Source organism: Marmota monax, unplaced genomic scaffold, assembly GCF_021218885.2.
Source record: "Marmota monax isolate L192 unplaced genomic scaffold, Marmota_monax_Labrador192_F-V1.1 WCK01_AAM20220418_F8-fsc00232, whole genome shotgun sequence".
Taxonomy (NCBI): Eukaryota; Metazoa; Chordata; class Mammalia; order Rodentia; family Sciuridae; genus Marmota; species Marmota monax.
In genome coordinates this window covers 1,197,708-1,223,599 of record NW_026695232.1, presented here as the reverse complement: position 1 = coordinate 1,223,599, position 25,892 = coordinate 1,197,708, and the positions used below count along the sequence as shown (strand labels likewise).

General features: G+C 42.3%; 1 protein-coding gene across 1 annotated transcript in view; it reads right to left on the bottom strand.

The window, feature by feature from the left end:
• The window catches only part of Colec12 (collectin subfamily member 12), a 186,654-nt gene extending 161,479 nt beyond the window's left edge, over positions 1-25,175 (bottom strand). The window contains exons 1-2 of the mRNA XM_046438542.2: positions 24,982-25,175; positions 4,640-4,690 (exon numbers count right to left, since the gene is read on the bottom strand). Of these exons, the coding sequence (XP_046294498.1) occupies positions 4,640-4,690; positions 24,982-24,988 (58 nt within the window). The 5' untranslated portion in view covers positions 24,989-25,175. The remainder of the gene's footprint in view (positions 1-4,639; positions 4,691-24,981) is intronic.
• Between the last annotated feature and the right edge of the window lie 717 nt (positions 25,176-25,892).

Below are 25,892 nucleotides of genomic sequence, written 5' to 3'. Positions count from 1 at the left end.
TGGTGAGGAGTGAGATCAGAACATGGCGGACATATTTCTGAGGCTGCTTCAACATGCCCTGCATTGTGTGGACTAAACTGCTAAAAAAATACTCTTGATAAGCTGGGTACAGTGCACACCCATGGTCCTGGCAATTCAGGAGGCTGAGGAAGGAGGACCATTTTAACGCAGGAGTTCAAGGTCAGCCTCAGCAACATAGCAAGACCCTGTCTCTTTAAAAAAGAGAAATTAATTTTTTAAAAAATATATATATATATACACACACACATATGTAAGTATATACACATATATATGTATATATACATATTCTCTTCCTAATCTGAAATTATTTTTCAAGGAAAAGAAAAAGCCACACTTATTTGAAGTTATAGCAATAAAAAGCCTGTGAAGTTGTGAAAAATATTGAAGAATGTACTTCAAAGAACATACTTACCGACCTTTATAGGAAAAGGCATCTGATTTTGCCCCCTTTGGAACTGTAACCCCTAAATTATTTCCAGTAGTTTCCTTAGAACATTTCTACTTTGTTTTTACTGAATACTCAAGTTCTTCTCCATAGAGCATACTTCCTTTTATTTTTTTGTTACTGTTTCAGTTTGCAATTTTTCAGCTCTTTTTCTCATAGCCATTAATAATCCCTATTCCTGAGCCCCCAAGGAAGCAATTTTATCCAAGTTTTGTTTGTCAAACACAAATAACAAATGTTTCCAGCTGCCCACAGTTGCTCACTGTGAACCCTTAAATCTACTTGTGATTTTTTTCAGGCTGAACCATGTATCTCCTGCCCCTTCATCATTCCAATTTGGACATCTATTATTATACCAGATCACAATCCAAAAAAAAAAAAACACTGGAGAACCCACTGGGACCAATCAATGAAACAAAGTCAGTCTAGTCACCCCCCAGCATAGACAGGGGTCAAGCAGGCTCCAGAGAGAGAGCCCAGGGCACCCAAGGTGATGCTGACTATCTACCTATATGATAAGTTGGAAGCCATTGAGGTATTTCAGAATGACCTGTGATATTTTTTGAAGAAAGCAGTAACTGGGAAAGAAGTAGAACAGTATCGTTGTAGTATATCATATTTTGTAGATGGAAAATAAAAATTAACAGACTTCATGTTCCATAAAAGGAACTCTGCCAAATTGTAACCATAGTTACACCTCAATTAGCTCTGCAGACTCAGGCCAAGAAATGCTGACCCATAAAGCCTGATTAAAGCTTGAAAATGCTCACTTAATTAACTCTTCAAAGTTCCCCCTTCTTGAAGCTTTTGACACAGGAACAAATTAGTGGCAAAACCATCAGACTGAACTCTTATCTCTTTTTCAGACACCTGCCCAGAACTCTGAGAACGGGGCTAACAACTTTGACATGTGGAGAAACCAAAGAAAAATAGAAGATCTGGTTACCGCTAAAATGCAATAATAATGGGGCAGGGGTTGTAGCAGAGCGCTTGCCTAGCATGTGTAAGGCACTGGGTTTGATCCTTAGTACCACATAAAAATAAACAAATAAAATAAAGGTATGCTGTCCATCTACAACTACAAAAAAAACCACATTTTTTTAAATAAAATGCAATCATGAGTCCATGAACAACAAAGGGGATGATTATACTAAAATAATACAATACCATGCTAGATCACTAGAGAAGATCGTGATCGCTCTTTATGGTAACACTATGCTGAATTTTAAAAAGCACAGCCTTGACTTTTTATACCAAATGCTTCTGAATAACTATGTATGAATAACTTTGGAAAAGAAGCCCACCCAGTAACAATTTGCTAAAAGAATGGCCCTCTTGTCTTGAGAATTAACCCCTGCTTCCTCAGTAGGCTAAAATCAAGTTGCATTTATTGTATTTGCATAAACAAGACATATCTAGAATTAGGCAATAACTAAACCCTCTGAGTTATGGAGTCTACTTTCGAAAAAATATAAGCTACAATATGACCATATTCAAAGTAAATCACGTCTTCATTCACATCTCTTCAGAATGAGGTTTCAGGCCTGTCACACTGATATTCTGCAGTGTGGCTGCACCAAAATGTCTGGAGAGTGCTAAAAGCCCCATATCCCAGGAATGATCATACAGCCTTGTGTTTTTGTAGTGCAGCACCCTCAAAGTTCCTGTCCATTGGGTATCTCTTAGCCTCACCAAAGCCCTGTGAGGTAGACTTATCTACCTTAAGCAGGTGTCATTCTGCTTATTGGGCAAATGCAGCATGTGAGGCTCACAGAGTTGAAATAACTGGCTTCAAGTCACAAGGGAAATTAGATGCAGAACCCAAAGGGCTGCCCCACCTCTGGACACCTTCTATTTAATACCTTACTACCAACCTTCTGCATGGAAGGGACTTGGTCTTCCTTCAATGGTTGAAGTTTAACCACACCTGAAAGAATGGGTTCTTGAGCTCAGCTGGACTCAATGATCAGATTGGACCTCTTTTTAGGAACTGAAAATCTATTTACCTTTCTGAAGAACCAGGCCCAGAATCCTAGGTCCTATAAAAGTGATCAGACCCCCTCATGGGGCCAGATTGGGTGCCTGGCTCACTTTAGGGTTCTTGAGCTGCAGGATATTCCTCGGGGACACAGAAGTTGAGAGGTCTGAGAGTTAGATCTTCTAACCCCAGCTCCAGCTAACTCACTTGAACAAGGACTTCCTCTATCTGAGCCTCACATCACTAATCTGGAAAATTACAGGCTAATTTAAATAATTGCAAAGGTTCTTCCTAGTTCTACCAAAGTCCAATGCTGGATATTCTTCTCTGCCCAGAAACATAATCCTTTTACATTCTACTCCAAGGTTTCCCATTTTAATTTCAGCCCCCTCTTCTATTTCTACAAGTTGGTATCATTTTCTTCATGCCTCTCTGTTTATGCTCTCCAATATTTCCAAGTTATCATGTCTCCTCCGGGTCATCAGTTGGCAATTTCCATGCATCCTTTAACTCCATAAGTTAAGACCCCTTCAGCAATGTACTATTTTTGTGTGTGTGTGTGTCTTTCTCTCCAAATCCCCACCCATCTAGCTAGTAATATGGCCATGAAATTTATTCAACTTTTCAAGACACTTATTCTCTTTTTTCTTCGTACTTCCGTTTTCCAAAATATATAAACATCTCAACACTTACTTTGCCTTCTTTTGACAAGTGTGCTCTTCCTCTATGTTTCTGCCTTTCCGTGTTTTCTTGTGGGGGCTGTTTTTCTTTGTCCTTCTTGGTTCTATCTTCACTTCTCCTGCCACCTTCAGTGACTCCCCCCAGTGAAAAGCACAACTACACAGGGTACCAATCCAGGGACAAGTAATGGTATAAAGAGACAGGAGTATACAGGAGGGGAGAGAGGACTGGGCCCGGCCACTCTGCCAAGACATGAATGGAGAAGCCATGGGCCTGGTGCCACTGCAATCCCATATTAACCGTCCCCCGCTTTGTTTTCCCAGAATGAGAAGTAGAAGTATATTTCCAGAAGGAGAAATGCTAAAACAATGAGGGAGCCAGAGCAGCTGGTGGTTGTTAACTTTAATCAAAGTCCAGCCAGGGTCTGTTTTTATGCAACAGGAAATAGATTCATTATCTTTCATAGTCTTCTCTCTCTCTCTCTCTCTCTCTCTCTCTCTTCTCCTCTCTATCCTTCATTATTTCTGGCTAAGGCATAGAAATAAGCTGGTCAGAATAAACATCATTTCTCTTAAGCTTTCCTTTAAACTACAGCATTTACTTGCATTTCAAAGCCAAACTGCAGAGTCTGAGAAGCCTGATCCAAGCAAAGATTACCATCTGCAGCAGCCCAGGAGGCACAGCAGCAAGTATTAGTTCCCGACGGCTGCTGTAACAGATCACCACAAACATGGCGGTTGAAACAACACAAATTTCTTCTCTCTCTGTTCTGGAAGCCAGAAGTCTGAAATCAGCTTCAGTGGACAAAAATACAGGTGTTGGAGGAACAGCTGTTGCTCTGGAGGCTCTGAAGGAGGAATCTATTTCTTTGACTTCTTCTGTTTCTTGACTCCAGGGCCCTTCCTCCTCCTTCCGAGCATGTCACTTCAATCTCTACTTCCATCATCACATCATCTTCTCTCAAGCTCTTCAATTTAATGCCATCTGCAAAAAGTCCTTTCTGCCATATAAAGTAACATTCAGGTGCTAGGAATCAGGTGTTGATGTTTGAGGAGCCATTACTCAGCCTACCCCAAAGCACATGTGTGTGGCTGGGTTTCTGGGAAAAGTCCCCCCACCCCTTTCTCATCCACAAATACAAAGTAATGACCACAAGGCCTGAGCCACAGGGGGACACAGCGAAGAAGATGGATTCTAAACACCAACATGGAGAAATCCCACGTCTCTTGCTCCTGTCTTGTCACAGATTTACCTTTCCTGTCACATTCGGCTAATAAGCTGCCCGTTTCATATCCAGCAGGCGCATAAACATCCCATCACTCCCCCATGCCTCGGCCATCATCCGCCTGTTACATAGAAACTCAATTTCCAACCAAAACTGAATCTCAGTACCACAAATGTTCATGTGTGTCGAGGTCCCTCAATGATCCTGTTATTTGTGACAGTCTCTGAGGGTCAAATACTGTGTCCAGGACTGAGGCCAGGAGAAGGAATGGGGCTTTGTTAGAACTTACCAAACCTCTTGTAACCGAAGGACTGCACCTCCTCCTCCTCTGCGAAGTCGTCTGTAAAAGAAAAGACAAAGCTTTAACCTTGGCAAAGGTCACACAGCACCTGGTGGACCAGGACTCAGGGCTCTGATCACAACCAGCTCCACCCTCCCCTTCATCCCCCAGGCCCATCACAGTGGCTTTCCTGCTGCTCCCAGGTCACCTCAGACTTCCTAAGAAGGGGCCTGGGGACTCTGAACTAGCTGTTCCCACTGCCTGGATTGCTCTTCCTCTTTTCTTTTTTCTAGTTCTGGGGACTGAACCCAGGGGCACTTAAAACACTGAGCCACATCTCTAGTCTTTCGAGACAGGATCTTGATAAGTTGCTCAGGGCCTCAGTTGAGGAAGCTGGCTTTGAACTTGCAAACCTCCTGCCTCTGCCTCCCAAGTCACTGGGATTACAGACATGTGCCACCATGCCAAGCTATCTTCCTCCTTCCTTCATGGATCTTCTTCCAATTCAGACCTCAGCTAAAGTGTGACTCCTTTAAGATGCCTTTCTGGACCACCCAGCCATTTCTCATCATAATGCCTTATTTCTGTATCACTCTCTGATAGTGTCCTCCTGACTTTATATGTATATTTGCCTTTTAGTTTATTATTGTCATCATAATTCCCGTGAGCAGAAACTTTTTTTAAAGAGTCACATGATTCTGCAATCTGTATATGGGGTAAAAACGGGAGTTCATAACCCACTTGAATCAAATGTATGAAATACGGTATGTCAAGAGCTATGTAATGTTTCGAACAACTAATAAAAAAATAAAATAAAGATTCTTGATCCTGTTAAAAAAAAAAGAGTCACATGAATAAACCCCCAAGTCCTAGAATAGCACTTCTCACAGAGCAAAGTCTTAATAAATGTTAAATGGCTAGGCGGGGAGGGACAGGCCTGCAATCCCAGTAACTTGGTAGGCTGAGGCAAGGAGGCTCCCAAGTTTGAGTTCAGTCTCTGCAATTTAGCAAGACCCTGCCTCAAAATAAAAAATAAATACAAAGGGCTAGGAGTATAGCTCAGTGATAAAGTGCTAGAAGGCTCACTTCCCAGTACCAGGAAAAAAAAAAAATGTTGAATGAAGGATCAACTCTCCAAAGGGTTATCTTATCTATTAAGTAGATAAGTTAAATTAAGTTATCTTATCTTTAAAGCTCTCCTTTTCAGATGTCTGGGCTCTGGAGTCAGAGCTTCCACCTATTATCACAGTGCTTCAGAAGCCCAGTATAACTCCTGCAATGACAGCCACACCCTTTTCCACTGTCCTGTTGAGTAAATGGACCCAACCACATAATTGCCAGTAAATGCACTTTAACACATAGGCCCTCTGTGGGAATTCCTAAATGTAGAACCACTGTGAAAACTAAAGAGATGTTATCTCAACCAAGCTTCCTGCCAAAAGGTGTAAATTGGCCCTCCCAATGTGGACAGGACACCATTCCTCACCACTGATAAGGAACTTCTCAATTTACAGTCCCACCAGGTGTGGCTCTGCAAAGGGCAAGCACTATGCAGATACAATTTCATATTAATTGTGCAATGAAGAGACAGTTTTGATGACAAGTAAGAGGTGTCAGGCCAGGCCTTCCCAGAAGGCCCTGACCAAATCAGATGTTCTTCTCTTACAATAGGGTTATATCCTGATAAACTCACTTTAAGTAGAAAATATCAACTTACATGTAAGTCAAAAATTCCTTTAATACAACTAACCTACCCAACATCATAGCTTAGCAACAGTATACCATATTTGCTGTTTCCCCTCATGATCATGGGACTTACCACGAACTGGGACTCATAGCTACTGACCAGCCTCATCAGAGAATACTTACTGGGCTGCATGTCACCTAGCCTGTATTTCAAATTTTGAAATATGATTTCTATGAAATGTGTATCATTTTTCACCATTGTCAAGTTGAAAAACTATTGAAAAATCATTAAGTTCAATAATTATAAATCAGAGACTCTGTATTCTTGAGTTGGCCACTGTTACTATTCAAGCTTTCAGCCTTCTCCGTGTGGGCAGGTCAGCTCGGGGGCATGGATCCAGCTCTCAACTATGGGTCAGAGACTGCTTCAGAGATGAGGCAGGTCATGGTCCTTCTCTCTAAAACGTGACTGACTTTCATGACTGACTTTCATGAAATCTCACGCAGAGAGAAACTAAGCTTCTGTGATAGTCTTTTCCAACCCCCAAACAGGCCCTGGCTATATTTGAACCTCAAAATGTTATGGAGAACCCATGATGTGTGGTATCTATAACACAAGGGAGAAAAATGGTTTGCTATAGTGAGTTATAAAAACACATGTGAGAGAGCAATTATTTCTAACGGAATGGAAAGGTGTGATCATCTTTGTGTTTCATCGTTGTGTCCTTCTGCTGAGGACAGGGAAGAGATCTCAACTTGGAATCTTGAAAACCAGGCATTTATAATCAAAGTGGTCTTCTCATGACAGAGATTAGAGCTTTAGTTCTTTCTGCATGGAAAACAAGAGAATAGCTCTTTTCTTGCTGTCTTGGTGACTGGTTAGTTCAACAAACACAAATCAAGCTCTTACTCTGTCTCTGTTTTACTTAGTAATCTATCAAATTAATGGCTGAGGCCTGGTCTATTGTCAGTTAAAGAGAAACCGTTATCTGCTACTTCTGCTTGGAAATCCATTCATTTGTTTATTCATTCACTCAGTACATGTGGTTGTCCCTTAGCATCTTCTGGGTACCCACAGATACTTAAGTCCCTCATAAAACGGTACAGTATTTGCATGATACTACACATACATTCTCCTGCAGACTTTAAATCATCTCCAGATTGCTTACAATACTTAACATGATGTAAATAACTGCTATGCTGTATTGTTTGGGGAATAATGACAAGAAGTCATTAGATTTTTAGTACAGATACAATATTTTTTTAAGTATTTCAATCCACAGTTGCTTGAATTGAAGAATGCAAAACCTGCTGATATAGAAGGCCAACTGCATATGCTTCAAACCTAGCCAAGTCAGTGAGAGGCCACCCAGGCGTCAGCTCTCCCTCAGTCTGAAGCCCCTCCACCACCACATCGCCTCGGCAACGGGAACCACTCACACTGTGGGCCAAGGAAACATCACTGATGGTTTCATAAAAAAATTAATAAGAAGAGCAGGTTTATGCCACACCCCCAATAGCAAACAGCTCAAAAATTTCCCATTAGATGTTTCTGTTCTCCCCCCAGGAGCTTCTTTCAAACAGGGCTGCCATTAGTTTATTTGTTTGTTTGTTTTCTTTTCCCTTTCTGAAATTTTTCCCATGCAGTATTTAGCCCAACTGACTCCTCTCTCCTTCCTGAAACTTCCCTGGGAACTGAAATTTCTCACATTTTTGTTATTAAAACAGTTCAGTCCTGCCTCTACTTCCTTCTCCAAATTAGTATCCTCAAGCCCACTAGGGGCTCAAGGAAACAATGGCCTAACTGGCCACCCACCCACATTAGGACTCACAGAGGGTCCCCTGGCTTCTTGCCTTACTGTCATCCCAAAAGGATTAGCCATTTTTTTTAACAGCTACTAAAGGAATAAATTTTAAAAAAAAAATGTCTCCATCTCACCCACATCTAAAAGTAGATAGAAAATCATGAGATGTGAAGAGTACCAAAGAAGTACTACAAATCACTTTTAACTGGGAGTCTCAGGAAAGGTCTTGTAGAGAAATATTTCTTAAATGAGTCCTTCTCCATGTTTTTCTTTGAGTGTGGAGAAGGGCAATTAGAAAATGATATATACTAGATCTCTACCTTGGAAGTTCATAATCATTTTTTGAACTATTTGAGATTCTAAGAAGGGTTAAAAAAGGGTGGAGGGGGGACTTGCTTAAATTTGTTTTATGCAATATTCTCAAATGTTGATTCTAGAATCCTGTTTCTTATCCTTCAAAGTTAGGACAGGTACAGCTCATATTGTTTGTCAGCTTTTAGTCACTGTAACAAATATCTGAGATAACCAACTTGTAAAGAAAGAAGGTTTAGTTTGACTCGTGGTTTCAGCAGTTCCGGTTCATGCTCAATTGAGTCTGTTGCTTTTAGGCCTGTGACAAGGTTGCATAATCTGGTGGGGAGCTTGTGGTGAAGCCAAACCACTCGACTCCTGCCCAAAAAGTAAAAAACTGAAAATTGAAGAGACCAGGACCTCACAATCCCCTTCAAGGTCATGCCCCCAAAGACCTAAAATCTCCCGGTAGGCTCTACCTCTTACAGTTTCCACTCTCTTCCAATATTGCCAAGCTGGGGACTAAGCATTTAACAGGTGGGACTTTGAGGAACATTCCAGACCCAAACTATACCATTTGGTATATAGTTCATTAGCTGAGCTGCCCTGTCAGAGCCCAGGGTCAATTTTTTTCTAGCTGCTCAGTTAAAAAGCAGTCTAAGTCAGGCTGATGGTAGGGTTGGGCTTTGAATGACTTCAGGAAGAAAAAATGGGCAAAAGCTCATGGAGCTGGTGATTGCAGAGACAACCTAGATCATGGTTCAAAGGCCACAGGAGTTGGAATGAACAGTCAGCGTTCCTAGCAACTGAGCATTTTGGAGGGCAAAAGGCTATGGTGGAGCCCCTAACCACTGACAGACAGGTTTCATTTATGATATAAAACCCAATAAATATTATGCACATTGTTGTATTCTGCAAACCTTTTCCTCACACTGTGTGGACCCAAGTTAAGTGTGTCCCAGATTGTCTTTTTAATATCTGGGCCTACAAAGGTGACACACTCAGATGAGGATTTTCTTTGGAGCCCAGTCTCCTCAGCAACTTGCCATTCTCCAAAATTTGTCCCTGAGAGTCAAAGCCACCTAATCTGTCACACTCTTGTACAGACAAGGAGCTGGATACAATTTCAGCCTCTGAGTTCTGCAGAGGAACCATAACTTGATCTCTGCTTCTGACAGCAGTTTGTCTGTGGGGAAGAAGCAACTTTCACATATTAAACAACAAAAACAGTGTTTAAGTTTTCTATCTTGGCTTCCACCACTGTACTTTAGCATCTTTGCTTTAATACCTATGAGCTATACTATAATTTGCTTGCCTATTTTGAAGTATGTTACTTTTATTTATTTTTACTTTCCTTAGTAACTGGCACAGAACTACATGGGCCAGAGCCTGTGATGGAGAACACTAAGCAGAATTCTCTGGTGATTTATTCTTAAAGCCTTGCTATTTCAGTGGACCATGAGTTTAAGCAAAGTTAGTAGGCTTGGAGAGTTAAAGTCATACAGATTTAAATGTCCTAATCAGTCTGTGGACCAAGTGTTGGGATAGTTTTGCAGTTCTGTTTCTGACTCCGTCAGTTGGAAAAGCCATTTGAAACCAGGGAATCTGTCACATAGTATCTCAGCAGCAAGCATACTCATGGCACAGGATAGGCACACAATAGTTACTGAAAATTAGGCAAAGTAGAAATATCCATGTCTCTACCTTTCTTGGTAGTTCATAAATTTTCCTCTTCCTCTTTTTGTACACCTGCCAGTTGGGAGAAGATAAAAGATAAGTACCTACTGAATGTCAAGCACCTCACATTTTGCTACATTTCTCTGAACAGAGGGAACTTCTTTTCTTCTCCAGTGGAAAAAAACTACAGGAGAAGTAATTGAGCCACATTTTCAGTCCTGGAGGACATGAGCTTCCAGAAAAAAGGGTCCATCACTGTCCAGCACAAAGAAAGGAAAAAGAACCACTCTAAGGCTCATCATCATAAAATTCCTGAACACTGAGGACAAAAAAGAAAATCCTAAAAACTCCCAGGCAGGGGGAAAAAAAAACAACACTTATAATGGCTGAGATAAACAAACAAAAGAAAAAATAAGCAAATACAACATAAGCACATCACTGGCATCAGGGGTACCATTTTTTTTTTTTCTTTTTGAGACAGAATCTCACTAAATGACCAAGGCTGGCCTCAAACTTGGCGATTCTCCTGACTCAGCCTCCTGAGTCACTGGGATTACAGGCCAATTCCATTTCCTTCCCCTCGGATCTGGTTGGGCCCTGTGACTTGTTCTGGCCCATGGAAAGTGGCAGAAATGGCTGAAGATGACTTAGGAGCTAGGTCTTGGAAGACTTCCGGCTTCTATTTTCATAATCCGCGCAGCTGGCAAGCCATGTGAAAGTCTGACTGTCCTGCCAGACAAGAGGCTATCAGAAGAGAAAGAATCCCTGGAAAATGAGAGTTTCTGCAGGGAAGGACACACCAGCAGCCCTCAGTCACTAGAGCCATCCCTGGTGACTCTCCAGACACAGCAGTGACACCACATGTCCAGCAGGGCCACTGAGGGAAGCAGAGATGAGCTCTCCTTGCCCAGCTCAACTGACTGAACCAACAGAATAAAATGTTCTGCACTTGGAAACTTAAATACCTGGCACAAAACAGGTTTCCAACAAATACCAAACTGAACAACATAGCCGGTTCAGGGTTTTTCTTTTGTGTTTTTCAGTGCTAGAGATGAACCCAGGGCCTTGCACATGCCAGGCCAGGGCTGGACCAGTGAGCTACACCCTCAGCCCCAGGGATACAGTAATCATGGACCCAGGGCTCAAAGCCAGAGCTTCACACGTGCTAGGTGAGCACTTTACCACTGACCTACAGGCCCATCCCTCAAATTCAGATTTATAGGAATCAGGCTAAAGGACCATGAAAAGGGACTTCTCTTCTAAGTGGGGCTTGATGGTACTGTGTACAAGCATGTTTCCATCAGCTGCTCTACCCCCATTTAAGCTCAGATGCATCCCAGTCCCATCAGTCGATAAAATATTTCATTGTTTCCAAACTAGCTGATAGCCAGGCACAGTGGCAGATGCCTATCATCCAGGAACTTGGGAGGCTGAGATAAGAGGGTCAGAGTTTGAGACCAGCCTCAGCAATTCAGCAAGGTCTCAACAACTTAGTGAGACCCCATCTCAAAAAAATAAAAAGGGCTGGGGATGGAGTTCAGTGGTAAAGCACCCCCAGGTTCAATGACTAGGACCAAAACGCCAAACCAGCTGGTGAACAGCCTCTGCTCTGAACATTCCTACAAGTTGTCACTGTGTGTTGCCAGGCACCACCACTACCTACTGTAGCAGATCCCTGGCCCTGCACCCCTGGGACAAAAGGACCAGTATCATCTGCATCCCTGAGTCTGTGGCCACCCTCTACTGGCCAGTGTTCCATGAAGTTGCTATCATGTGGGGGACTGTCACTTCTAAAGAGGGCCTCCTGAGTTGCTAAATACTTGGGGTATTCCCAGGAAGTTGCTGTAACATTCTGGAAGATGACTTTCCTATGGTCAGAGGCTGGTGTCATTAATGATAAAACCTGGGCTTTGAAATTAAAAGACCCTGGCTGGAAGACTGGCCCCACCTTATATCGGTAATGGAAGTTTGTGTCTCCTGTGGAATGGGCCAAATAATTCTTCTCTCTCATATTTTGGGGAAGAAAAAGTAGATGATAAATGGAATATATCCAACATGTACTCGTTGCTCAGTAATTAGTAATTAATTCAAGTTTTCTTTGAAGCAAGGGGCCAGAAAGAGCAATAGCAGCCTCTGTGCTTTCAGGTTCAAATAAATATCCCAGAACTTTAATGTTCATGAAGTACAGGAAAGCTTTAGGTTTGGGTAGGGACTAATTTAATCAAGTGGCTTCAAAAAACACAAAGCTTCAGTCCAAAGTGAGTATCTGGGGGAGGCGGACAATAGGAAAATTCATTTAGCAAAAGAGTAATATGGGATAAGTTCAATTTGGGCTTAAACCCAAAGTAGCACTAAACAATCCCTTTGATACTGAAGAAGATTTATCTTAAATATATATTTGGGGCCCAAAAACTGAAGAAAGACTTTTCTGAGACAGGGTCTGTCTGTGTTGCCCAGGTTGACCTGGAACTCATGATTGACCTATTTCAGCCTCCCCAGTGGCTGGGATTATAGGCTCACACCATCTTGCCTGGTTAAGAAAGGCTTTCTTTAAGTAAGTTATTGATTTATTTGTTTGTTTGTTTGCTAGGGATTGAACCCAGAGGCACTTAACCACTAAGCCGCATCCAAGCCCTTTTTATGTTTTATTTTGGGATGGGTTCTCACTAAATTGCTTAAGGTCTCACTGAATTGCTGAGGCTTTTGAACTCTCCATCCTCCTGCTTCAGCCTCCCAAATCAGTGGAATCACAGGCATGCACCACCACACCTGACTTATTCTTTGATTTTGAGTCCACCCTAAGTAGTACTGGTCATACAGTAATCCCCCACCCCTTTATCTGAAGTTTCACTGTCCCTAGTTTCAGTTACCCTTGGTCAACCTGGGTCTGAAAATATGAAGCAGAAAACTCCTAAAATAAACAATTCATAGGTTTTAAATTGTGTGCCACTGTAAGTTGTGAAATGAAATCTCATCACACCCCACTCAGTCCCATTTGGAACTCGAGTCATGCCTTGTTCCAGCGTATCCTATACTGTATATGCTACCCGCCCGTTAGTTACTGTTACAGTTTGGATCTGGAGTATCCCCCAAAGGCTCATATGTTGAAGGCTTGGTCCCTAATACATCAATGTTTAGAGGTGGGGCTCTTGGGAAGTGATCCGATCATGAGGGCTCTGACCTCATCAGTGGATTAACTGGGGTGCATTAATGGGAGGTGATGGAAAGTGTAAGAGGTGGGGCCTAGGTGGAGCAAGTAGGGAGGGTGTGCCCTGGAAGAGAATATCTTGTCTCTGGCCCCTTCTTCCTTCTCTCTCTCTATCTCCTGGCCACCATGAAGTAAGCAGCTCCACTTACCATGCCCTCTCCACCATGATGCTCTGCCTCACCACAGGCCCAAAGCAAGGCAGCCAGCCAACCATGGATTAAAACCTCTGAAACCATGAGCCAAAATAAATCTTTGCTCCTATAAGTTGTTTTTCTCAGGTATTGAGTCACAGCAACAAAAAGCTAACAGTCACTCTATAGCTGTCTCAGCAGATTATCTGTCATGGTATCAGCACTGCAGTGCTTGTGTTCAAGTAACCCTTACATTGTAGCCTAATGCTACGTCACGATGCCTACATTATTCACTTCAATCACCTCATCACGAGTGCACTGTACCACTTAACATCATCACAAGAAGGTGAGCACAGAATAATAGATATTCTGAGTGATACCACATTCACACATTTTTATTCTAATTGTTATAATTGTTTTTTATAATTGATATGATTATTTTTCACATGTGCTAGGCAAGCAGTCTACCACTGAGTTATAACCCTGGCCCTACTTTATTATTATTGTTAATCTCTTACTGTGCCTAATTCACAAATTATATAATATATATATATGATTTAGTACCATAACTAATTTAGGGATAAAAGTAACAAAAAATCCCATCAGTTGTGTTGAACTATAAAGGAAAGAATAAGGTATCTTATCTCTTTTCATACCCCAAATGAGTATGTATGTACTATCTGCAGTTTGAGTTGTCTATTAAGGGTCTTGAAACATTCCCCCTGGATACAGGAAAGACTGCTGGATTATCCCTGGTTTCATAGCTCTACAAATGTAAAATCTTATGTGACTCTTTGCATAACTTCCCTATCCCACAGAGGTATTTCCGGACCATAGTTATTAAGTATTCTAAAAGTGTATAAGCTCAATGCAGTATAATAAAATACCTGAGACTCAAGGTTGATGATGATGTTGTTTTGGCTCAGGATATTTTTGAGGGAGTAATTAGATCTGCTTTCCATTCAAATGCTCCAGATCTTTCCCCCTATCCCAGACAGATGAAGGCGCTAGTAGCAATTGAAATACTTTAGACTATTCAAAACTATTACAAAAGCTTTATGTCAATTACTCAGCTGTCTTCTCAATCTTGTTTTGCAACAAAATAATAGAACCACTTTCTGATTCAATGGTACAGTTTTTTAATTCAAAATTACAGGTATAAAATGACTCCAATTTTTGGCACAACTTGAAATTCTGATGCTTATAAAAATAGTAGATACTCATTTTGGGGATGAAAGGAGATAAGATACCTTGTTCTTTCCTTTACAGTTCAACACAACTGATGGAGCATTTTTGTTACTTTTATCCCTAAATTTGTAATGGTACTAAATCATATTTCTCCTAGCAGCTTCAATAACTTAAAGTAAGCAACAGATAGAACATTCAAAACCTTGACACCTGCGTCCATCACTTACAGGTGACCAGAGATGCTGTGCTTCCCTTTCTTCTGTGCAGGAAGTTCTCATCCAGTTATGTCAATTACATTAATAACAGAGTCAGGATGAGGGCTTGAATTCTTGCCTCAAATTATAAGGGTCCCGATGGGACTCAAATACATAGGTGACTTGGCAAGAAAAACTAATACTATCCACTTCTCTGGAGGCACAAAATATGCAGCCCTTGTTTAAAAAATAAATTGACATATCTTTTTGCTTTGAATTCACTTAACATTACGTTTAGATTTTCTAAACAATTATGTTAAAGCAATGTACTATTATAATTACCAACGAGAGACCAAAACTGAGTTTAAGAGTCAAAAATTGCAAAAACTTCAAATTTGATCTCCTCTCACCTCCCACACTGAAATGTCACATCTCGTTTCACAGTGACCTTAACACAACTTTTACCTCCCCTTTAAAACATTTTTCTTGCTGGGTGTGATGGTATACACCTGTAATCCCAACAACATGGGAGGTAGAGACAGGAGGATCACAAGTTCAAGACCAGCCTCAGCAATTCAGCAGGGCCCTGAGCAACTTAATGGGACCCCCATATCAAAATAAAAAGGTCTAGGGATGTGGTTCAGTGGTTAAGCACTCCTGGATTCAATACTCAGTACCAAAAATAAATAAACTTTGAAAAAATAAAATGAGACAATTTTATTTAATTACATTTACCCTGTCATAGTAATTATAATCTGAAATATAAAACATAATTCAAGAAAATGAATCATCTGGGCATGGTGGCACACACCTGAAATCCCAGCTACTTGGGAGGCTAAGGCAGAAGGATTGCACACTGGAGGCCAATCTGGACAACTTAGTGAGACCCTGTCTCAAAATTAAAAAAATAAATAAATAAAAAGGGCTGTGGATATAGTTCCGTGGTAAATCGTTCCCAGAACAACAACAACAAAAAAAAGGCCACTAATTAGCCAGCACACAGTGGAATACAAGTATAATTCTAGCAATTTGAGGGGCTGAGGAAGGAGGATTTCAGATTCAAGGCCAGCCTTAACAACTTAGTGAGACCTTGTCTCAAAATAAAAAATAAAAAGGGCTGGGATGTAGCTCAGTGGTAAAGCACTCCTGGATTCAATCCCCAAGACTAAGAAGAAAAGAAAGGGAGAGAGGGAAGGAGCAGGTGAGGGGAGGGGAGGGAAGAGAAAGAGAAGGAAAGAAGCTGAATCAGTTCACTTCTCCAAATAAAAATGCCCCCATATTCAACCAGAGTATCTGATCCTCACGTAGGACACTTTCCACCTTCTACCTAGAATTCCAATTGTTTATTCCAATTGTCTTATCTTGCCCAGCTGACTGCAAACTCTTGAGGTCAGAGGTTTTATTTTACTCGTGTTATTTGATATTTATTTCTACAGTGCCTTGCATACAGAAAGTACATACCAAATATTTTTTCAAGAAAAACATAGGGGCTAGAGGTATAGCTCAGAGGGAGAGCACTTGACTAACATGGATAAGACCCTGGGGTCCATCCCCAGCAACACACACACACACACACACACACACACAACATAAATGAATAAATGAAAAAAAGAAGCTAACTAATTAGGACTTGGTGGCCCAACTGTAAATAATAAGTAGAAATATGACAGCTTAATGAAAACTTACCACGACTAATGAAATAGACATGATGTCATATGGTTAAAAATCCTATATATACATATATTAGTCTTCATAGTTACTTAAAGACAAATTTATTTAATGTTGTGATTCTTTGATGTCACATCCTTACTGGATATAATTGGACACTGGATTTGAGACACAGGTCTCAAAAAATATTATGTCATTGTCAGGCGTGGTGGCACAGACTACCCACTACTCAGCTACTCAGGAAGCTGAGGCAGGAGGATCACAAGTTCAAGTCCAGACTATCTCAAAATAAAGTTTAAAATAAGACTTGGGAGGTAGTTCAGTGGTAGAACACTGCCCCAGGAAGCATGAAGCCCTGGATTTGAGACCTAATACCAAAAAAAAAAAAAAAAATTATGTCATCCTCATTAGACACCTTAATAGTGCTCCTGGAAAGTTAATGCTCCCAGGTAAATTAAATATATTTATATGGGGCTGGGGTTGTAGCTCAGAGATAGAGCACTCGCCTGGCACGTGTGAGGCACTGGGTTCGATCCTCAGCACCACATAAAAATGAATAAAGATATTGTATCCAACTACAACTAAAAAAAATTAAAATAAATAAATAAATATATTTATATGTATTTATCAATACTCTATCGCTACTATAACAAGTAGAAAAATTGTACCATTACTACAATGACAAACTTCACTATAAATATGCCCCTGCAATTTTGGGTTGGGTCTGATTTTTGATGACCATCATGACAATGACAGCCACAGGAGTGAAGGCCGCTGAAGACAACCTATGCTAACCCTAACCCCCAGGGCGTGCACAGCTCACTCCTACCTGAGGTCAGTTATGACACATGTGAAATTTGAAAATGTATTTCAGAACAGAACATTTGTGGCAGGGGTAACAGCACACACCTGTAATGCCAGCCACTTTGAGACAGGAGGACTGCCTGTACTCCCTGTCTCAAAAACTGAAAGATAAGCTGGGCAGGACGGTGCACACCTGTCATCCCAGCAACTAGGGAGGCTGAGATAGGAGGATCATAAGTTCAAGACTATCCTTAGCAATTTAGCAACTTAGTGAGACCCTATCACAAAATAAAAAATAGAAAGGGGCTGGGGATGTGGCTCGGTGGTTAAGTGGCCCTGGGTTCAATCCCCAGTACCAAAACTAACTAAATAAATAAATTTTTAAAAAAGGGCTACAGATGCAGCTCAGTGGTAAAACACCCTTGGGTTTACTCCCCAGTACCACAAAATAAATAAATAAACTGAACATTTGCTTTTATGATCTAAACTATATCACTTGAATAAATTAACATAAATGGTCCATTATTGGCAATTAAATTGCTGCCCGGAGGAAGCAGCAGGTTATAATAATACAATATATTAGAATAACTAAAGCATCTTCAGTTCTTATTACATGCTAAACAACTGATCTACACGAACCTATTGAAACCTTAAAACAGCTCTAGCCAATCAGCAGATGCCATTCTCTCTCATTCCACAGATGAAGAAACTGAGGCCCCAGAAGGTTAAATAACTTGCTTGTGATCACTGGGCTCTCTGATGTCAGAGCCCACACTCCTGTGGCCTCACAGAAATGATCAGGGCCAACTCCTAGGTTCACTAAGCATAATTATGTTTTATAAGATGATTATAGTTTAAAGCTTATATTATCTACTTTAAAGTTGGACTGCTTAACCTTTGCATAATGAATTGTTTTATAAACATCAGCTAGTCTCCTAACATTTCTAAGTTATAATAAAATGTCTGCCAGGCGCTGTGGCACACACACCCTATCATCCTAGGGACTCGGGAGGCTGAGGCAGGAGGACTTCTAGTTCAAAGCCAGCCTCAGCAACTTAGCGAGGCTCTGGGCAACTTGGCAAGACCCTGTCTCTAAATAAAAAAAATATAAAAAAGGGTTGGCATGTGGCTCAGTGGTTAAGTGTCCCTGGGTTCAATCCCTGGTACCAAAAAGAAAATGACAGAGGCCCCCCCAAAGGTGCAGCTCCCTCCACAGATCCAGTGACAAGCTCTCATTCACATAGAATGTCAAATAGCCAAACTCTCAGGCTGGTGAATTCCACTTCATGGGACGCTGAGTTATAACACCAAGCTATTCAGGAAACATAAAAGAGTCTTGTTTAATATATCTAAGTCCAATAAATTTATTTAATTTTAAATATCCTCCTATGTTGTAAAACACGTTTCTTTTATATTTTTAAGAATACTGATTAAATATTTATGATAAATTCAAGGGTTCAGATAGTTTGTAGAATCTCCTTGAAACCTTAATTTTGGAGTAATAATTTTTGCTGACGTTGGCTTTCACGGCCATATACTTATGAAAGTCCCTTAAGCAATCAGCATGGCCTTTTCAAGGTACTATATTGGTTTTGGCTGTTCACTTAAATAGAAATCAAATCACTGCTTGATTGAAAAGTTGCTTCCCTCAAGCTTTGGGTGATTGGTGTGGTTGGAAACTGTGTTTTCAGCGGTAAAAATAAAATAGTTTCAAAATAAAATAAAATACTTTCTACAAAGAATGTAGAAAGTATTTTATTTTACAATTTGCCCTTGAAAATGGCACTTCTGACTAATTATCACAGGCTTGAGATTTAACATGTGGATTCTGGAGTCAGGTGATCAGAGTTTGAGTACTGAGTCCCCCACTGACAATCTGGACACCCTAGGACAAGTGCAACCTCTCTGAGCCTATTTTCCTAACAGTGAAATGGAGGAAATAATGACAGCATGAGGCTCAATAAATGTTAGATCTGATGTAAGGGAAAAACAAATAAGTGGGATATTAAGTGGCCCATCAAAAATACTTAAGAAGCTGTTGGTGAGCAAAAACCACAGTGCACATCAATCTCATCCCTGCCATTCATCTTCCAACACAGGACCCACCCTGTCCCTTCCCTCGTGGCCACAGACAGGTCTCTGGAAGCTGAGGCAGTCTGTGCCTACAGAGGACCCTCAATACCTAGAAGGAAGAGTGGGTTCTGCCACCAGTCTAGGCTTCCTCTCCAGGGACTCCACCTCTTTTTCCCACCAGGGAGACATATGTCAGATTTGCCTTCCTGAGAGATTACCCACATGCTGGGTTTACCCAAGGCCAAACACACTTTTTCTAACACAAAATTTAAGTGTATTTTCCCATTTGAAAGCTCAAGAGCCACGTGACTGACTTTGGCAGCAATTGCATCAGCTGTTTTGAAATAATATTTTAATAAGTATTTCTTAGAAAAATTAGATACCCAGTTATGTCACAGCTTGAGAGCTATCATCTGCTGGCTTTTGAGCAATGTGGTAAAAGGTTGGGGGTAGGAGAAGGAAGCATGGGAACAATCTTGGGAAATTGCAAGGGACACCACAGAGAAGATCTATACTTAGCAATAATTAAACCTCAGATTAAGAATGTCAAGCATCCCCAAACTAATGAAAAGTCAAAAGTGTAATTAGATGGTAATTTGCCCTCCAGAGGGGCAGTTCGTATACCCAATCAGGGAAGGGCCTTATTTTGTTTACATGTTTCTTCAGAAAATATGATTCTTTCAATGTTAAATGCAGCCACCCTTACACACTTATCCCAGTTAAGCACAAGAAATCTAAAGAGATATTGAGAAAGCAAGGAGACTGAGTCCCCAGAAACAGAGGGTGGGAGAAATACAATACTGACTAGTGCACTTTAAAAGTATTAAAGTGCCAAATAGTATTTCAGAAATGTTAATATACAAAAGTTCAAAAATAATCAGCTGAACACTATGTTTTGATGGCACCAACAGCCTCCTTGTGTTAAATTAGAACTGTGATTTGGACCTCAGTAATCCCAAGTGATAGTGGCTGTTTTCTGTTGTCTCTTAGGCAACAAGTGCCTCTGCATAGAAACTCACTAATATCCTCAATTTTCAAAATAAGGAATGTGATTTAGTAATGACACACCTAACTCTAGAGGAGTCAGATTTCCTTCAGAAAGAATGTGAATATTTATTCAAAAATGATGAGATGTATCATGTAATGAGCTAATTGAAAATGAAATTGGAAATAAATTAAAGCAAACTTCATGTTTTAATCAGCTTGGGAGGTTTCAAGTATTGCAGCAATGAGGCAAGAGATTATCTTCTGGAAAATGTATAATGATGTCATTATTTTGGTGCTCCTTACTCCCCAGATGGAGAAATAGAAGACAGAAAGATGTTTGCTATATTCCATAGACAGGTGGCGCTGTGGCTAATAACACATTGGAATCATACCAAAACCAGGTTTTTGTCCAAATGTTATTATTTTTAATTTAATTTTTTTTCCAGTACTAGGGACTGAACCCAGAGGCACTCTACCTCAGTGTTACACCTCCAGCCCTTTTTATTTTGAGATGCAGTCTCACTAAGTTGCCCAAACAGGCCTTGAATTTGCAATCTTCCTGCCTAACTTCCAAAGTAGCTGGGATTACAGATGTGCCCAAGTTGCTAGACTTAAAACTGGGAGTATTACAAAAGCCATGTCCAAAAAGTTTAAATGTCAGAATTAGAAAGTCAAAGAGATAGTCTAAAAAGGTACCTGACTTGCCCAAAAAGTCAGGTAATTTCTATAGAATATGTCCACTTATTTTCTACTTGGCAAAAGAAGGTTTCAGGTAATATAGTTGTCTCTTAGCATCCACATTAATCCCCCCACCAAAAATACCAAATCCAAGCTGGGTATGGCAGTGCAGACCTACAATCCCAGCGGCTCAGGAGGCTGAGGCAGGAGGATCGAAAGTTCAAAGTCAGCCTTGGCAGAAGTGAGGTGCTAAGCAACTCAGTGAGAACCTCTAAATAAAATACAAAGTAGGGCTGGGGATGTGATTTAGTGGTCAAGTGCCCTGAGTTCAATTCCCTGTACCCCTCCCCACAAAAAAATCAATACCAAATCCAGATTGCTCAAGTTCCCCATATAAAATGGCTCAGGACCAAGGTTGTGGCTAGGGGCTAATATTTTAGCTTAATAGCAGACCTCATGTTTAGCATGCACAAGGGCCTGTGTTGGATTCTCAGCATTACAAAAATAAATAAATAAATAAACAAACAGTAAAATGATACATTACTTGAACAGAACCCACACACACCCTTGCATGTACTTCAAATCAGCTTTAAATGACTTAATAACCAATACAAAGTAAATACTATGTGCATAGTTAGTACATTATATTATTTAGGGGATAATGACAAGAACAAAGTCTGTATGTGTTTGGTATGGACACAAGTTTGTTTTTTTTTTAATTTTTAATCCTTAGTTTAATCTTCAGATATAGAACCTATTGTGAATATAGAGGGCCAACTGTGATTTTAAGCATTGGCCTTGTCACTTCCTTCTATCATTTAGGAAAATCAAATTTTAATGAAGCCTAGTGAATAAGCAACTATGCAACATAATTGAGGACCTAGTGAGATCTTGGGTTGGTTACCTAAGAATAAGTGTCAGAATAATTCCACTTGGTAAGGAGGCATGGATAATTCCTTTGTGCCTAGGAACAGTACTCTGGGCTGGGCTTCAAAAGTTCCAGGTCCAATTGTCTGGCTCCTCTCCTTTCTGGCTGCTGTACCAATTACAGGTTACTTGGCTACTTAGTTCTCTGGGATACCCTTTTCTCCTCCTCTACATAAAAAGTCATTGTATCTGGTGTCCTAGAGTCTTCCAAGCAACACAGGGAAACCTGTGAAGCTTGTCTTTAGATACCTACCCATCCTCCTAGTTAGCAATTCATATTTTCTCTAGATTCAGTTTCCACATCAATAATGCGGCTTCATTAAAATGGGCTGTGGAACCAGGAGTGGTGACGCACGCCTGTAATCCCAGCAGCTTGGGAGGCTGAGGCAGAAGGATCAGGACTTCAAAGCCAGAATCAGCAATGGTGAGATACCAAGCAACTCAGTGAGACCCTGTCTCTAAATAAAATGCAAAATAGGGCTGGGGATGTGGTTCAGTGGTCCTATGCCCCTGAGTTCGATCCTCAAAACCAAAAAAAAAAAAAAAGGCTGTGGCTTTAGCTCACTGGTAGACCACATATTTAGCATGTCCTGGACTCAAACCTCAACACACAAACACACATGCATATACACGTGCACACACACATACACACACACAACCTGCTCTTAGGAATGCTGAGAGGATTAACTGCAGATTGCTTATAGGAGTACAGCACAATGGATGCCACTTAGTAGGTATTAAAAAATGGTTACTGCCCCTCCCTTCCTCATCTCACCAACTAGACAAGTGAGTGCCAATTATGTAGCAATAGCAAGAAAACCTCAGACAAAATGTTTTTATTCTTTTTTAAAAAAACCACTGAGCCACATCCCCACTCCTTTTTATATTTTATTTTGAGAGAGGGTCCAAATAAGGGCCTTGCTAAATTGCAGAGACTGGCTTTGAGCTTGAGATGCTCATGCAGCAGCCTTCTGAGCCACTGGGATTACAGGCATGCGCCACCATGCCTGGCTTTGAATATTTTCCTAAAGGAGGCCTTTGAACTGGGTGCAGTGGCATACATCTGTAATCCCAGCAATCTGGAAAGCCAAGGCAGAAGGATGGCAAGTTTGAGGCCAGCCTTGGCAACTTAGTGAGGCTCTAAGCAATTTAGCAAAACCCTGTCCCAAGATACAAAATAAGAAAGGTCTGGGGACGTACCTCAGTGGTAAAGCACCCTGGTTCAAGCCCCAGTACCAAAAAGGGAAAGAAAGAAAGAAGTTTTCAACAAGACTAACCTACACAGGGATTTATCAGTTCCTAAACCAGTCTCCCCAAGTGAGGCAGAAAATGGTGGGCTTTCAGGCAGTGCCCAGCCCACAACAGGTAAACCACGAAATTTCTCCAGTGGGTCGGCTACCTGGTCCAGAATGCAGCTTAAACTTCACATGTTTAGAGCTTCTAGGTGTTTTCCATTACAGATCCAATTAATATTGAGAAGTACCCAAGCTGCGATTATAGTTATTTAGTCAGTAAAACATACAACCAAAGTTTTAGGGGCCATGTGGGAGCTGATGGAGTGAGTGGCTTAACTTCGTAAAAGATAGAAAACTACTGGCCTTACAGATCAGCAAGAAGACCCACTTCTGGCTAAAATGATGATAACTGAGTCCCAGAGCAACTTTCAGCCATGGGAAACTCTTTCCTTTCAGGGGAGGATCCTTTAATCAGAACTAGCTAAGGAATATGAGAAGGCACACACACTATGGGCATTTTGAAATGTTCTGGGGAGAAAGTTGAATCATGTCTTTTATTTCTCTTTCCCTGGGCCACTTTTCACCTGGGGTTACAGTTCCCTCCCTTCCCTGACTTCCTCTTGTGGTGGGCAAGTGAATCGGTAGATAATTATCTCAGGATAGTACAGAGCGAATTGCCTTTCAGAGAAACCTCCCGGAGCCAAAAGTTACTTTCCAAGTGCTGAGTTCTCAAGGCGCCACCGCGCCCCCCTCCCCACTAATACCGCCCTCACCCCCTCGACCGCGCAGGATAGCAACCCTGGCAAGTCGTAGGAATCGCATCGCGTGGAAACTCAGTCACCGCGGTCATAGATGGCATTTCCACCCAGCCATGGACCGCGCAGGGACTGAAACGTGTTATCCTAGCACAAAATCGGGAACTCAGGTCTTGGCTAAACATCACGCCCGCCGGCCCAGTCTAAATGACTCCCTTTGATGCCGCCGCTGTAATTATTCATCTCTCTTATAAATCAAGATTCTACTGACAAATCTCCGTGTGTCCACTAAACAGAGGCTGCCCTGCAAAACCCTTCTAGTGATTCTTTTTTAAAGTTCGATACCATCTGACATTTCTATAAACGGGCCTGCAGAGAACACCTCCAGGAGTGGGGGGGGGCGATTAACGGGACGGTCTGTGTTACCCCTTGAGCCCACGTGGGCACACCAACCCCACAGGCGGACACATGGAAGGGACGCGGAACGGAGTGCAGTTATTTTCCAGTCAGTGCATCTGATGGAGAAAGATGCCAAATGCACTTCCCCAGCCAGCTGAACTCCGCGGGCACCTAATCATTGCCAGATGTGGGGAGGGCGCACGAGAACATCCCAAGTCCGGGAGAAAACACCCGGTCAGGCGCGCCGCGACCGCTCGGTGGAGAATCGGCAACCAGGGGAGAAAAGAGCAGAAGGGAGAGAGTGGAGAGCGCGGCAGAGCGGAAAACAGACTGGGAGGAATGATGATGCCTCACTCTCCTCCGCATATTTTTTCGATTAAAAAGTTGGAAACTAGAATCCGTAAACAACGACTTAGGGTTTCATACTACTTTGCAAAGACGCGATGGGGAGGAGAGTACTTGAGCGCTTCAAAACCCCAACCTCGAGGTCTCCCGCTGTGTCCAGCAGTGGAGCAGGGGAGCGCCCCCAGTGTCTGGGCTCCCCGGGACTGCAGCCTGCATAAAAGTTTGAGCAAAAGGCACCTCCGCCGCCTTCCCGCTCGCCCGAAACCCTCCCGAGCTCTGTGAAGTCGGCTGTAGCCCTACCTTTCATGGTGACCAAGGAAACGCACAGCCAGCCAAGGAGCTCCGCGCGAGCGCCGCGCCACTGAGGAAGTCGCGCTGAGCGTCTGGTCACTGCACGCCCATGGCAGCCGTGCTGCGCGCCGGCCCTCTGCGCTCCAGCCCTCCCTGCCTAAGCCGCTGCCGGCCCGCACTCCCCGCTCAGCGCTCTGCTACCACGGGGCTGCCGCGCGCGCCTCTCACCCCGGGCGGGAGGCGCCGCTCCCGCCAGCGCCCCTCCCCCTGGCCCGGCCGGGCGCGCGGGCGGCCGCGCCCACGCCCCTCTAGCTGCCTCCCGAGCCTGCCCCGCCCTCGGCCGCGCTCGCCCCTGCCCAGCACTTTCTCGCCTTTGCTCTCCCAAGCTCTCGAGCCCTCCCGGGTTCTTCCCTTCTTGGCCTAGATCTCTATCCAGAGGAAAGCCCCTCCCAAGGAGGTGGAGGGTTCACCTCCGGGAACGCAAAAGGTGCTGCTGCTGCTGCTGCTGCTGCTGCTGGGGATTCTAGAACCCAGATTGACTACCTACAGATGTTGGGGGGAGAGAACTGGAGCACGCGGAGCACAGGCGTGGCAGGGCAATACTGTCCCTTCCCCAAACATCTTGGGGGCATGAAGAATTAGGGAGCGTCCTCGGGATTCAAACCTTCTAAGTGCGTGCGCTTGTCAACTCAGTGTCACCCAAGGACAGCCGGAGTCACTAGGATCCCAAATCACCATTGGACGCTTTCCTTTCAGAACTCAGAGCAGAATTCCACTTTTTGGAGCTTACTTTAAAATAAATAAAACAAAACAAAACCATCCCCGACTTGGCTGGAAAATTACCCTCCTGCCCACCACCCCTGAAATGATCAGGTTGACTTGATTTTTATCTGGAAAGAAGGCTTGACTGTTGAGGGTTT